The sequence below is a fragment of the Falco biarmicus genome, chromosome 5 (genome assembly GCF_023638135.1).
Source record: "Falco biarmicus isolate bFalBia1 chromosome 5, bFalBia1.pri, whole genome shotgun sequence".
Classification (NCBI taxonomy): Eukaryota; Metazoa; Chordata; class Aves; order Falconiformes; family Falconidae; genus Falco; species Falco biarmicus.
This window is the reverse complement of record NC_079292.1, coordinates 66,565,419-66,580,083: the sequence shown is the minus strand read 5'-3', so window position 1 is coordinate 66,580,083 and position 14,665 is coordinate 66,565,419. Positions and strand designations below refer to the sequence as shown.

General features: G+C 39.6%; 1 protein-coding gene across 5 annotated transcripts in view; it reads left to right on the top strand.

Annotated features, from left to right (window-relative positions):
• The window catches only part of FGD4 (FYVE, RhoGEF and PH domain containing 4), a 110,214-nt gene that overhangs the window by 28,900 nt on the left and 66,649 nt on the right, over nucleotides 1–14,665 (top strand). Inside the window, exon 1 of one of the 5 annotated variants that reach the window (XM_056339520.1) lies at nucleotides 5,605–5,723. The exons of 3 other annotated variants lie outside the window; for them this stretch is intronic. In XM_056339520.1, the coding sequence (XP_056195495.1) occupies nucleotides 5,714–5,723 (10 nt within the window). In that variant the 5' untranslated portion in view covers nucleotides 5,605–5,713. Of the gene's footprint in view, nucleotides 1–5,604; nucleotides 5,724–13,426; nucleotides 13,716–14,665 lie in introns of those variants that run through there. One more of the 5 variants, XM_056339522.1, reaches the window with a different exon arrangement.

Sequence of the window (14,665 nt, the reverse complement as noted above, 5' to 3'; positions counted from 1 at the left end):
GCTCCTGTAAGAGTGTAGATGCCTGACTGCTTAGCTGGAAATATGAATGGCCCAAAGCATACAGAGAGTTTCCTTTTATCTAACTTCATTCAATAATTTGCAGTAACACTTTGGGCAGTGACTCTCTTGCAGCAGTAAGACAGTAAGAATATTTATTACGAGATGGGCCACACTAAAGAAGCTCTTACTGAAATACTGTTTTTCATTGGCTGCTGTTCTGTGTAAGGCAGATAAATTAGTTGTTTTGCTTCCTACAGTAAACACAGAAGTACAAACTCCTTTGACTTGGATAGCAAAAGAAACCATGCAGCATTTTGTAGTTGTGATTCATGCTCCCTCTAGTTCAGCACCTTAGCTGCAAGAGCTTTTCTCCTGTAGATGATTTATTTGCAGTCCATGGCTTCATTTTCTAAGGAAGTCATTCAATTATATACTCATTGAATATATCATATAATATGTGATATTATATCTTGAGACATCTTCCTTGGTATTTTAGTTACTGTGATGGTCTGTCCTGAAGGAACTGCAGACTTAATATAAAATTTCTTCTTCAACAGTCATTTTTCATTTTTCCTTCTAGTATCCAGGTACATAATAAGGTGCCAGCTAAGACGATAATGCACTCTAGGATCCAAACCTTGCAAAAGTGGATTCCTCAAATGGGAGCAGCAAATACAAGCCTGTTACAGCTGTGTATTTAATGGCTTGATTTTTGAATTTATTGCCCAGCATCAGACATCTGCTTTGAAAGTCTTTTATGAAAATATCATCATACAGGCAAATAGTTTCAGTTCTGGAAAAGGCAAAAAGTCATAATCTTCACCACCCACCACCTCCAGTCAGTCATGGTTGTTGACAGAAAGGCTCAGCAATCTATTCTGATAAATGCCTGGGACATACTGCAACACCATAAATATGTTTGAGTCCTGTACAGAAAAGATAAAAAAATCCTTGGAAAAGGCAAATCTGACCTGGTTTGGTGTTTTGGGTTTTTTTATGTGGTTTGTAAAGACTTTTTTTTTTAGTTTTTCAAGGTATGAGTGCATACACTCATCAGAGATCCTTTAGCTGCAGTATGTCTTTCCATGTGCAACTGATTTAAAAGTCATAATGAGGATGTCCTAAACCATAAAAAGATTAGGAAGAAGCTAAAGAATAAGTAGCAATGTTTGCACTCTAAAATGGTGAGTCAGTGTCATGGGTGTATTGTGGCCATGGACTTGGCAAAATGCAGGACAGCTGTTCAGAATCTGCAGTGAAGTGACAGGGACCAAATGAAAGTGGGTATCTTTGTAAAAAAAAATTGCTTTTTATGACACTGATGACCTAAACACTTTTGTATTTAAAAACAAATTATAGAAAAATTTCCAGTATGTGTTATCTGAATAGTAATATAGATAGCACAAAGGTTTTGGCATGAAGTAAACTTAAAGAGCTTTTGTGCTTGTTCAGCTCTGTGAGCTATTTCCAGTTTACTTGGCTCTTGCTGCATGAAAAAGTACTGTGTGCTGCCACTGCTGATTAATAAAACTTACCATTTTAATTTAGAGGGAGATGTACAGAATGTACAGGTGTGAGGACAATTAGGTGTTGGCAACCTGATGTGATTTGAACATGATTAATAATAACTCTGTAGGGCCTGGCTTATTTATAGACTTAAATACCAAACAAACAGCACCACCCACCCCCCCACCAGCCCTCACCTGCTTTGAAATGAAAACAGTTCTGTGCTTATGTGCACGTCAGGGTTCTCTAGCAGCTCCTCTTTTCCTTTAGCTGTCTTACAAACCTAATGATGGATCAGTTTTTGTTATCAAATTTTTCTGTTTCAAGGAGCTGTTCCCCCCCTCCTGCCCATTGGCTATTCTACTGAAATAGGATGTTGAGCAGATGAGTATAAAATTCCGCAAAGCCACTTTTTCCAGAATACCTGAGAATTTGACCCATTGCTGTGACGTAGTGTATGCGCAACAAAATCTAAAAAGGGAGTACTAATTCATCCTGGTTGTTTATTAAAAAAAAAAAAAAGGATGCTTATTGACTATAATCAAACATAGCTATTGTTTTGTTATTCTCCTGGGTATGGGAGAGACCACGGTATGAACATGGAAAAATTCCTCTGAACACACACGTAATGTTTTTGCTTATTTTGGGTTAGAGGTTGGTAGTCTTCTGAAAATACGGGCCCTTGGCAGATTTTGGTTTCAATATTCAGTGAAGATATGTGCTGTCAAACAGGGAAAGGAAAATAGCAAGAATGTTTACTATCATGTACTGTACTTATATAGGCTTCCTTATGCATCCCAAGAGACCTTGCCAGATCTTTCTGCTCCCAAATCCAAACAACTGAATCCCTCAAACCTCCAGAGAGGTTGTTAAGAAAGACAGTAAGGCTTCTTGTGGTTTACAGTGTCCTCATAGTCTGAGTAACTGGGACTAGAGTCTCTTTCGGCTATTTCTTCAGTGTTTCCCGAGCTTTTGGAAAAACCAAAATGGTTGAATTTTCCATTTTAAAATAAAATGTTGAGCAGTCTCTCCCTCCATTCCGTAAGCCACATAGGTGTTTCTAGCTTCCAGCTGCTGCTTTGGAGAGAGGTGGTAAATGTACAGGATGTATATTGTGTTCAGAGGAACACACGCTCAGTTTGGCAGCCTTCTACTGCTGTTTTGTGTTGAGTCAACTGAAGTATTTGTATCCATTTTTAGCATCATTTTTGATAAAACACAGATGTAGATGCCTTTGGTTTTACAACTGAGTGTCTTAAATTTGGATGTGCTAAATCTTCTCTTTGAGTTGGAATGGATGCATTTTGGAGATTTATTTGTTTTGGATCATGTAGTACTGAGTTAAAAATCTATTCTGGGGTGCTCTGTCTCCGTTTTGTAGCTTCCAGCTATGAATGTCACAACTTATTAAAGTCTCTGCTTGTTTTGTAGTAGAGTGACTGATTAATAGTTGAATCTGAACCCTGTTAGACTACAGATTTTGCTATGTTGTGTCCCGTCATAGTATGGGATTGCCTTAAAGTTAGATTACAATTTACTGAAGCAATAGAAATAGACTATTTGAAGAGACACACACACACAAAAAAAATCACTGTATTACAATGTGGCCTTAATTATTTGTCATCAAAGGCTTAAGGTAAGTTTAAATAAAATAATAGGAGTTCAAATAAATGGCAGTGTAATACATGATACAATGCTGCTGTATTCTAAGTAATTGTGGTCCAGATGAGTAAGTGCTCTTCGCAGAGTGCTGGATGCAGGTGTTTTCCTGTAGATAACAGCAATCACTCCTAATGGTTAGAGTGCTGATCAAATGTAACTGTGCAAAATGAAAAGCAGACTTTTTGTTTCATTCATTTCTGTTCAGCTATCACTTCCTTCTAAAACCTGAAATAGCAGGAAGAAAAAGAATGTGAAAATTCAATATGCTGTTAAAGTTGCAGGAGGTTGATGGAAGTCATATGACTGAAAAGATTGTTATAATTCATACTGAGCTTTCAACTACTAGCTTCAGGGCTTGAAGAAAAGCATGAGAAGGGTTTCTGGGAGAGATAGTAGACAGCATTAGAGATGATGATGTTTAAACTCCATTTTTTATGATAATGCTGAGAATCTTAGCCCAGCTAGTAGTTAGGTGAAAATCAGAGTGTGGTTGAATTATGCTAGTAGCACCAGATGGTTTTCTAGTGAAGAACCATTAAAATCCAGTTCATAAATTCATTAGATGAACTGTCTGGCTGCACTGTATTTTTCTTTCTCTTCTGTTAGGCTGAGGTAGGTGTAGTGCATGCATTTGATGATGTAGTCTTCTCACAGCCATCTTCCCAGGATGGACTAGACATACAAGTTATGCTTCAGAGCTAAGCATTGGAATATGTAGTCCTCTAGTATTTCTTCTATTAATATATTTCTGGAACTGTCCTATTGATCATTAAATGACAATTTTCTGAAATCTAAATTTTCACATTTTATGAAGCAATAGTGCAGTAGACATGTGCTGCTCTTTTTCTTTTAGCTTATTGTACCTCGTGTTGTAAAAAAAAAAATAAATCTATTTGAGGAGGAGATACTCCAGTGGGTGTTAGTCTTCCTAGTGCAGCTGTTTGTGAAGGGCACTGTCCTGCAGGGATGGGGCATGTATGCCCCTTAGCATGTATGGGGCAATTAATCTTGACTTCGCAAGACTTTATTTTATTTTTCTGCATTGCATTACTGTTGTGTCTTACTGTTATGAAAGTTAACAAAGTCTTCAGTAGTTTCTCAAAATAAAAGAACACTAAGAAACCCCAAACCTCCAAAACCCATGTAAAAGATTTTATCTTTTTATTTGATTACTTTTGTCACTTTCTTAATGATTTCAAACTTTTCCCGATATGAGGTCTGTGAAACTCTTTCATGTGACACCTCAGATTTTCTAGAATTATTCTTCTGTTGCCAGGAGTTGGGACTTCTAGTATATTGAGAGATAATGATATTACCTGTTTTTTTCAAGTAATTTGTTTCTACAGCTGATGCATAAAAGTTGTGCTTATAAAGGGATTCACACATCCCAACTTCAAAGGGAGAAGACTGTCTGCAAGAGGCAGTTACACACAGTGCTCTGTATGATGTAGCTTATACCTCATTTCTTCAGAGATCTGTTGAAATGGGCTTTTTTTCTCTGTATGTAATGTACCTAAAATGAGAAGTGAAGTATTTAATGGACTTCTAAAGAAGCTGCACAGAGCAGGTAGTGTGAGGTATCTGGCTGTCTAGCAGACTTTCTAAACAAAGCTGCTGGCATCTTCTATGTCTGATGCCATGGGATTTTGTTGTAAGGGTTCACTATTGTGGCGTGCTGAAAAAAGTCCTTTATTTTACCTGAAAATCCTCTAGTACCATTTCAGTAAGATAGAAGTTAACGCAGAAGAGAGTCAGAAGGTTTTGAAGTCACTGCTTACATGTTTCTGTGCGCAATTTTGCATGGCTCAAACATGTAGCAGTAGAAGGCTTAGAGGCCTTCTGCTGAAATTTGATATAAAGACAACAAAGATAAGAAGCAAAGATAGAAGAGCACCAAATGCACTAAGATTGTTGTGTTTATGAGTTTCCTAGTACTGGAAGATAATAACTCACTACTATACAGTTTAGTACTATGAAAAGAGTAGTGAGACTTCAAGCACAAGTAACTTACACAAATCCCCTCTCTGAACTTCCCCATGTGTTTCTAGTTCTTCACAAACTAAAACACAGAACGACTCTTCTACATTGAATGACAGCCATTCTGCATCGTCAGAACTGCCCATTATTTTTGTTAAGAAGTAAGGGTTCTTAAAAGATCTTAAAGGTGTGACTGGAATATAGCTTATATAATGCGGAAGAGCTATCTACAGCTTTCTACAGCTATAGAGTTCTCCTTATTGGTGACACTGAGTCAAATGAATCTTGACCTGTAAGGATTTTATGTCTTTTTAACTAAACATTTTCTTTGACTTAAGTTCCCACTCGCACAATCTGCTGCTACTCTGTGTTGAAATGTTTCTTCTTGCTTATTTCCTGAGCTATGTCACTAAGTTATGAAATTCAGAACTTCCTTTTTTATATAACGAGTTGATAATGTTCATTCAATGCCCAGTTTAAGGACTGTCTCCTAGATGGGTAGTTACTTGCACAAAAACATTGGAATGTAAGGACTTCAGCTTGCAGTAATGATGTTCCTTTATAAGGCATGGGTTTCTGTAAGTAGACCTCTTTTTTTAATTTTTTTCCCTGTTTTTAAAATAATTTACTGATTTTGAAGTAAATTTTTGACCTGTGGGAGCCTCAGAAATATTGGAAAATAAAGATACGCATAGTTTGTTAATCCTGGCCTGTAGCTGATACACTTACAGAGCTCTCTTAAAGAACTGGAGGACAGCAGGAGTCAAGGAAGTTCACTAGTAGCCTGTGATCAAATTGTCTGTGCAGGAGTGCATTCTGTAGTCTAGATCTAGTTTTTCTGCTAATATCAACAAGAAGCATGTTGCTTGCTGTCGTTGAGGAAGGATAAGTGATCTGTCAGCATCCAAGGGCAGCTGGACTGAACTGCGCTCTCATCGCTTGGGTGAGCAGCAGCAGAAGCAGAACATGACTGTTTTGATCCAAGGCAGCTATCCCTACAATGAGAAGTTGAATCTTGTGACCTTCCTCACAGCACACAATAGATTTGTGTGCAAATTTGAACTTATTTTCTGACACTTTCCTAACCTTTCCTTCCTATTTTTCTGTCATGTGCAGTCTGAAAATAGTCATGATCTGTGAGAGTATAGAAGGGAGGGAAGCGGTGCATGTCACTACAGCCCACCCACAGCATTAGATAACAGTGCATCACCAAATGTTCAGTTTTCATGGAAGTGAAGTTTAGATAATAATCTACTAGCTTGCCTATATTCTAGCTGTTTAAAATATAAATACAGGCAGACTGGATGGAGCATATTTCACTGTAGTGTAGATATACACTACATGTATGAATTTGCACTATATTGCGTTACTTGAGGGACATAGAAATGCTGTTAAACATTCATCCCTGTTTGTACTGCATGGCTTTGACTCAGTGAGCTCACCAGTGCTATAGCAGAGACAATTAAAACTTCAGCAGTGTTTCCAAAATTTTTTCTGGTGAGCAAGATCACTGTTTTAGTTCGGCTTTGTATGTGTGTATGTCAGTCATTACTACTTTCTCAGAATGTGTAGGAGTCTTTCTTTGGAGGCATATCTTGATTTACATTGTTTATTTTTTTTCTTTATCCTTATATGTAGTAAATACTTCTGCAATTAAATACAAACTATGAGAAGTCTAGACCTTTCAAGGTATTGGAGTAACCCATGTGCTAATATCCTTCCCCGTCCCCTTGTAGCAAAAGAGTAAGATCCTTGAAAGGTATGGCTCCTTCTTTGTTGTATTGTATGTTGTTAGCAGTAATAATACAAGCATTCATGATATTCTTACTGCAAGTGAAATGCTGCATAGTAATAAACTATACTGGACCTGTTACTTATATTGAATATGATCTGAGAAAGAGAGAACCTGTGATTTTGTGCGCTGTGCCTCTAACGGCATGTATTTGTCATGGGTCCACCTGGAAGCCCCAGCAGTGACCAAGACCACTAGTACCCATCAGATTTGTCTAAATAGTCTCTGCCAAAACCTTCGTTTTTGTGCAACTGTGAAACTCATCCTCGTGTTGCTCATCCTTGTGGGAGGAGGTAGACTGCAAAGAGAACTTTGAGACATTGAAATGTATACAAAATAAAAACAGGAATATTTTGGATGACTCTAGTGATACACATAGTTGCTGTCGGCCTAAGTGATACCTTAAATTTGGGATTTAAAAAAGCGAACCCACATGTGTGAGCTGGCACAAGAGGTAGGTGGAATTTTTAGTTTTTGTTGGTGTGGCCTTGGTGGCTACCAATAAATCCTGTGATACCACTTTTCCTTCCACTTGTCAGTGGAGCTGCCAGCTGTGGGCATGGATGGAGCATGCTCCACAACTGCTTGATCAAATCCCAAGCCTGGTGTCTGTAGACACCTTACTGCTGACTGATCTCTCAACCTGCTGAAGGAGCTTCAGGCTAGGGAAGAGCAAGGTGTTTTGTAAAATTCGTCTGTTGCTTGGTCAGAAAACTGTTACAGAGTGCTCAGAAGGGTGTTTATGTTGGATCTAAACCAGGTGTTTCTAGATCTTGGAAATCTGTGGCAAAGAACTGCTGAGTTTGGAGAGGAATTTAAATTGCATCAATGTGTATTACGTGAGTCTGCTAAATGCATTTTAAGATTATTTTTTTTTCTGCATTCTTTGCCACTAATAGGTTAGCCACCTGCAGTGGGCTAAATCACAAGGACACTGATGTAATATTTAGCACAGCTCAAATACCACCACTCCTGGTGTACCTCAGATTACCTCTATGAAGCATAAATTAAAGTTCTGGAGTTATAACAAGTTGTTTTTTTTTTTTTCCCCCCAGGTTTAATTGATGAAGTACGAAAACTTCCTGTACGTGCACAGAGGAGATTAGCACACTGAATACCCATAACATCTTGAATTATTTTATGGTAGTAGCATGGTTTCTCTGCATTTTCTTACTCTCCTACTGTTCATGGTTTTTGTTGAAGGATGCTTCATAGAGGAAGGAATGTACAGGCTGTTTTTCTTCCAGAAACGCCGTTTCTATCTTTTTGTTTACAAGTTCTGTTGGGAGTTGTCCAGGCCAGGGTAGAAAAGCAGTCCTGCAGTTCCCATCCAGACTTCTCAGAAACTGTTTAGTAAAGCCTAAAGAGAAAGGAAAGCCCCGTGGCCACAGTTCACACCCATGTGCTACTCTGATGTCTATTCTGCTTTCAGTAGGAGCTTAACTGGTAAATAAAGAGCACAGGGCAGAGCCCCTGGGGTTAGGCTCTTCCCCAGAGCTGGATTTACTCTTGCATTGCTCAGAACCCTGTCCAAAGAGCTGTCTGTGATCTCTCTTTGAGTCTTGCGTGTCTGAGCTTTGGCTGGCTCAGCTGTCAGACACTGAATGTCAAACCTAGGAGGCTGCTGCTTTTCCATGGAAACACTCTGTGTGACTGCAGAAATAATCAGGCATGTCTGGTGGTTGCTGTGCCCTATTGTTGGATGCTTTGAGATACTGAACTGAATTGTCCTACCTTGACAAACTGAGTTCTTAGCTAAAACCAGCTTTGCTTTTGTCATCCCTCTTGCGCTTTTTTTTTTTTTTTTATGCAGACGGATTGAAAAGCATTAGTGTCACAGTTTATTCTGCTGTTGGAATGTAAGTCCCTTGATGTTGGCTCTCCCTTTCTCTCTGTTCATGCACATCTTGCAAAAGGAACTCTAAACTTCTTGCTTCTAAGTAGGTACCACCAATAGAGCTGTCTTGTGCCTTGTATGTGCAAGGCCTGAGCTGCAGTATCCTCTTTAGGGAGGCTGTGCTATCACACATTCTCCTTAACAACTCTTCTGTGCACTACATTTTACTGTTGACATAAAAATAATTCAGCATTTACAAGAAATCCTGTTAACTAACTGTTCCTGATCAGCAATTTCCAAGAGAAATTTCTTTACTGGAGAAAGGGATTCTATTCTATGGCCTTTGGATGGACGTATGTTTCTTTGAAATTACATTTTACATTATTTACTTTCCATTATTTTAATCAATGTGCCTGACTAACTCTAGATATACTTTGGTATCGGCTTTAAAGGAAAAACAATGTCCTTTTCTACAGGCATTACTAGCTTGGAGGCACTACTGATACAGCTCAGTGGGTGAGGTGCCATAAAGTATTTGGAAACTAAAGTAATTCCAGTTTATGGAATAAGTGTTTATGTGTATTGGGCTGGTGCTGTTCCTGATCTGAAGATAGTTATCTTTGGAGACATAACAATAGAAGCCTTGGGTTTACTATTTCTATAAGGAATTTAATTTCATAACTTGAAAGTTATTTTGAAGGACTGCTTATAAAGGAAGGATAACTTTCAGGCTTGTACACCAGGTAGGTGACTAAGATGGCCTAGTATGAGCTCTGTCCATGTTTCTTTGTTGTGCTTTCATGACAGTTGCCAAAAAGAAACATCCACAGAAACAGCTGTTGTAATATTAGAAGAATGATTGCTGCAGTGGATGGAGACAGTCTGTGTCACTGAACTGGTGAGAAGGAGATAGGTTGTCTCCCTGCTGCGAATCCCACTTTTGTAAGCAGTAGCAGTTTGGAAGGGAAAGGTTTATCTCTCAAAATGTTGACTTCATTTAATCAAACAGTGGCCATAAGAACAAGAGCAAAACAGTTGCTGCCCCTTCTCCCATGCTCAGCACACATGCACTCCCAGGCTACATGGGCACTCTGTGAAAGAAGAAGAAACTTTATAGTCTTTTCCTTGTGATGTTGAGGGAGCAAGTGTCAATGAAAACCCATGCAGTCTGGAAGTAAGGGGAGTGCAACTCACCAGGCATGAAATCTCCATTTGCTTTATGTCTGTAGAGGTGCTGCTGAGGAAGAATTTGCTGTCTGCAAGGGTTAGTTCATTACTTTCCTTCTGCTAAGTACCATTGTTTTTTTTAATTTAGGAAGACAGTCAGTTGAGACAAGACTGGAAAACCATCTCTGTCATACAAAGGGATCTTAAAGGACTAGTGTGGAAGCCATAACCCTTCTGTGCTTATCACAAAAAATGTTAAATCTTGAGATTCTAGACAAGTCAGAGGAAATTTTGCAGATTTCAGCCCTTACAATTGCTTGCAGAAGAGTTTTTTATACTCTTAAAAGTGTAGATGCCTTGTTTACCTTGAAGTGAACTTCCTCAATACCAGATGGCATCAAGTTAAAAGACATACATACGTATTATGTTGAAGTTGCTTTCTTTTTAGAAATAAATGTGATACTATAATAGAGCAGATCAGTGGTCTATTGTATAGCTTTATCTTTATCTCTGGCAGTAATGTACAGTTGGTGCAACTGTAAGGAGTTATGAGGCTGTTTCAGTAGAATTCGAAAAACAAGTGTGAGGAATGGGCAGAAGTTCAAAATTATGCAGGTGTGAGGCCCAGTGTCGCTTACCTAGATGCTGTGGTTGGCTTTATAAATAAAACTTCCATATCTTATGCAGAGGATGGAGACTAACTTCTGTCAATATCAATATGCCTTATTCTAAACTCACATAACTTGTTTTGGGTGAACAGATTTTAAGCAATCATCACCAACAAAATAACATATCCAAATTGAAAAACATACATTTCTAAAGCCTAGTTTGAGTACTCATCAACTTGAGTAAAATACCAAAGTCTTGGTCTATCGGATAGCAGCTGGGACTGGAAAAAGCTGAAGCATATGGTGTCATCGTTACAAAGGACAGTCCCTTCAATGGAATCAATTCAGGAGACAGGATGTCAATGTGTTGCTTATTTTTCATTAATATCTTCCAGCTAAAAACAATTTATTCCTAAACTCCTATATGGCTTGGACTGGGCCAAAGAATAGGGGGAGATAGCTAAGTTTTCTTTCCCTTGTCCTCCCCTCCTCAAAATTATTTTGGATGTGCTGTTTTCCTCTCTCATTTTCAAGTAGTTTGAATAAATCCTTTGTCAGGTAATACTGAAGGTACTTTTTTAGTGCTGCTCCATGTAACTTTAACAGTGCTTTTGTCAAAATGTGTAGTGCAGCCCATTGCCTCTTTCTTTGTGTGGTGGCTGCTCCATGTAGTTTATCCAAAATGGATTCTGAATGTTGTTACCCTCACTCTGCTAGCAGCCCTCCTATAATGAGTACAGCTAGTACTTGTTCAAAAACAGATGGTCTGAGGGTTTTTATCAGTGTCTGGAACATGTTTTCCAATGCCAAAATTGCTTATAATATTTCAGTAGACAACATTTTTTTTAATACAAAGTTAGAATTCACATAAATCTAGAAAATTACTTTGTAGGAGGTCTCTTTCATGAAGGAAAAGACTGAAACTGAACTTGAATCCCTGTAATTTTGAAGTCAGTCTGTTTGCCAAGAACATAATTGCCACAATTTTTTTCCAGAAATGCATAAATAAGTAAAATCTATTAGCATACTAAAACTAATTTCTGAGCCACGGTCATTATTTTTAAGAGGCAAAACAAGAAATGCTGTTGGTGTGTTCTGTAATGCTTAAATGCTGAAAAGTTTTTAATATTAACAATTGGCAAGTTAAATAGGAAATTGGCTTCCTTCCTTACATTATTTTGCCCTTGTTGCTGATGGATGATTGGTGTCTGTGGTTGCTTAAGACATTTTTGATGATGTAAAGATTGCTTATTTAGAGGAAGAAAATGGGTTGAAATTAGCGGCATGAGTCAGAAGGACCGTGGTCCTGGAGGGGAAGTCAGCAGACCTGGGTTTGGTCCCATGCCTGTCCCCGGTACCCTTGTGAGCCCTGTGAGACCCCTCTGAGGTCTGCATCCTCTTCAGCTGCCATGCTTTCCGTGGCAGGGGGCTCTTGTATGGCTTACAGGTACTCAAACGCTACCAGCAGTGATCTGAGAGACTTCCAGTGTTAATGCACTAGCAGTTTAATAGAGGTATCTCTTACCAATGTAAGAAAAACTTCATTGTGCTTGCCGTGAAACAAAACTGATTTCCTTTTGCAGTAAGGATGAGGTAAACTGAAAATTAGGGTTGGGGTGGGGGTTGGGGTTGCAGAAGAAAATTATTGAGCTTCGTGCCTGGAGCCACCCACGGGAAAAGACGGGTGTTTTTGTGATGGTGGGTTCCAGCACAGGGTTTTTCAGTCCATTACAGGAGCAAATGCTGCCCTGCAGGACCAGCTACAGGATCAAAGGTGTCATTAAGGGAGAAAGGAAACAATTTTCCCTTCCTCAAAAGAATAATTCACTAGGCCTAAGTTAACATGTAGGAACCTGAAGTGCAAACTTCTCTCAGCTTTAAGTAGTATTACTCAAAAATTTTTGACACAGTGCTAGTCATAAACGCTACATGGTTTTGAGTGAGAGGAGAGAAAGTTTGAATGCATCACTAGCCTTAGTCCACAGACTACTGTGCTTTTGTACGTTCAGTGTTTCAAGCCTTAAATATGTTGGGACATGGTCCCATGCAACTCATCAGTATTTAAAGCCTTAATATGCACTTCCAAAGCTCTTTCTATTTTGCAGACAAGATCATTATCAGATGGTCTTGAAAAGCCACTTCCCTTTTGCCTCCAGATAATGTTGGTGGGAATTTCGCAGAGCTGGTGCACGCTGTCGCCGTCGGTGCGGGTGTAGCTGCGTGGGTCTGGCCTGGTGAGAGCAGTGGTTTCAGGCACAGCTTTGATGCAAAAAAAGGGTTTTCCAGACACGCCTCCACCAGCAACCCAGTCATGCAGCAGAGACACGGCAGCTTTGCCTGCTGCTGAATCAGCGTTGGTCTCGCAGATGTGGAGCAGATAACTGTGGCAGGAGCCCTAAGACCAAAAGCTAGGGTCAGTGCAGTTCTTGTTCAGAAACCCCCAGGTTGGGAGATTAGAGTATTCTTGAGGGGAACAATTGCAAGGTCCGGGAGATAGAGATCAGGCAGCAAACACTCCCTTCGTGCTAAAATCAAACCCATTCAGGGGAACTAAGCCTGCCTTCAGAAAATAATTTTGTCGGGGGTGGGGGGGGGTGGGGGGGTGGGGGGGTGGGAAACAGTCTTCAGCTAATTTCTCTGAACCCTCTGTTTTAATAGCAAATGAAAACCCTTGCTAGCTTCACCTCCACCTTAGCGTGTGTTTTGCCCTCCTTTCCCCCCTGCTGAAGGAGGGTGCAGGAGTAGGCAGTGTCAAGGTTAAACCTGGTTGCAAGCTTTTGTTAAGGTGTTCTGCCTGCTTGCGAAGGCAAGGCACCTGCTAGGCATGCCCAGTGAGCTCTAGGAGCTGGCTCTCCCTTCACTAAGGCTTTGCAAGGCTGAAGCACAAAGAACGCTTGTTGCCCAGTCCCCGGGAGTCTCCCAGTGCTACCACTAGCTGGGGAGGACTGGTTACCATGGATGCTGCCATCTGTTCGCTCCCCGCCGGAATGTGATTATCCTTGCTGGGTTGGGAACCAGCAAAAGCAGGGGAGCGTGTGCTGTCGGCAATTATCCGCAATGGAGTGCGTTAATGGAAGGCTGGGATTAGCTAGCTGGAGGAGCACATAAAAGGATTTTCCCAAAACTATTAATGATTTCTAGCCAAGAGGAGTAAGCTTTTCGCAAGGTCAGTACTAAATTCATTGTGTATGTGACTAATTTATAATTGGTGCAGTGACTGTATGATTTAAGGATTGTAGCAGCATGGAAATAATGCTTATTGTTAAGAGGGTGTGTGTGTGAGAATTGTATTTTAAATATCTTTGTTTGTCTGTTTCAGTTCAAGCAGTTTAATTTGGGGTCATTAAAGTAGTAAGTAAGAACAATAACTGGCCAAACTGATACAAATGGAGCAATATCTCTTGTCTTTATGAAATGCCGTTCGCTGCCAAATCTGTTTGATTTACATGCCTTTTCACGCTGATTGCTTTTTGTCTCAGTGATTTCTTTTTGGATGTGATACGTGTTTGGTTTTCATACTGGCATGAAGGGTGAGACGAGGGGGAAATGTTCAAACAGAGCTGGCAGTACAATGGATGTTTAGGGTGTTTTATGCAGTTTGCCCAGAGGAAACAGCGTAAGGGAGGCAGAATGCAGGAGCAGGTTTTCCACTCTTCGTTCCCACCCTCTGCCCCTCTCTCCAACTCGCCAACTAACCAAACATTTTGGACTCCTTCTCTTATAGACCTTGATTATACGGACACTTGACATGAGTTTTCAGGATACTCTGCAAATATCGTGACACTTTTGATGGCAAGATTTCATTTAAAGGGGAAAATAAAATTAGAAATACATGCTTGTAAGGCTTTTGTACCCATTAAAAGACATTTTTTGGTGTGCTGTAGGAGCTAGGAGTATTAATTTTTTTCATAATAAGTACATGACGAACTTACAACATTATTTGTATGTAGTTCAAATTACAGACTTAAAGGAGAGGCATTAAAATTAGTTTGTACCCCAAATAAATAAAATGTTACTTCAGCAGATATTTTTAGTCACGTATGGGCTTTCCCTTTTCAAATAAAGCTTTTACATTCATCCCTCTTGCCAGGACTGCCATTTTTATTTGGTACAGGG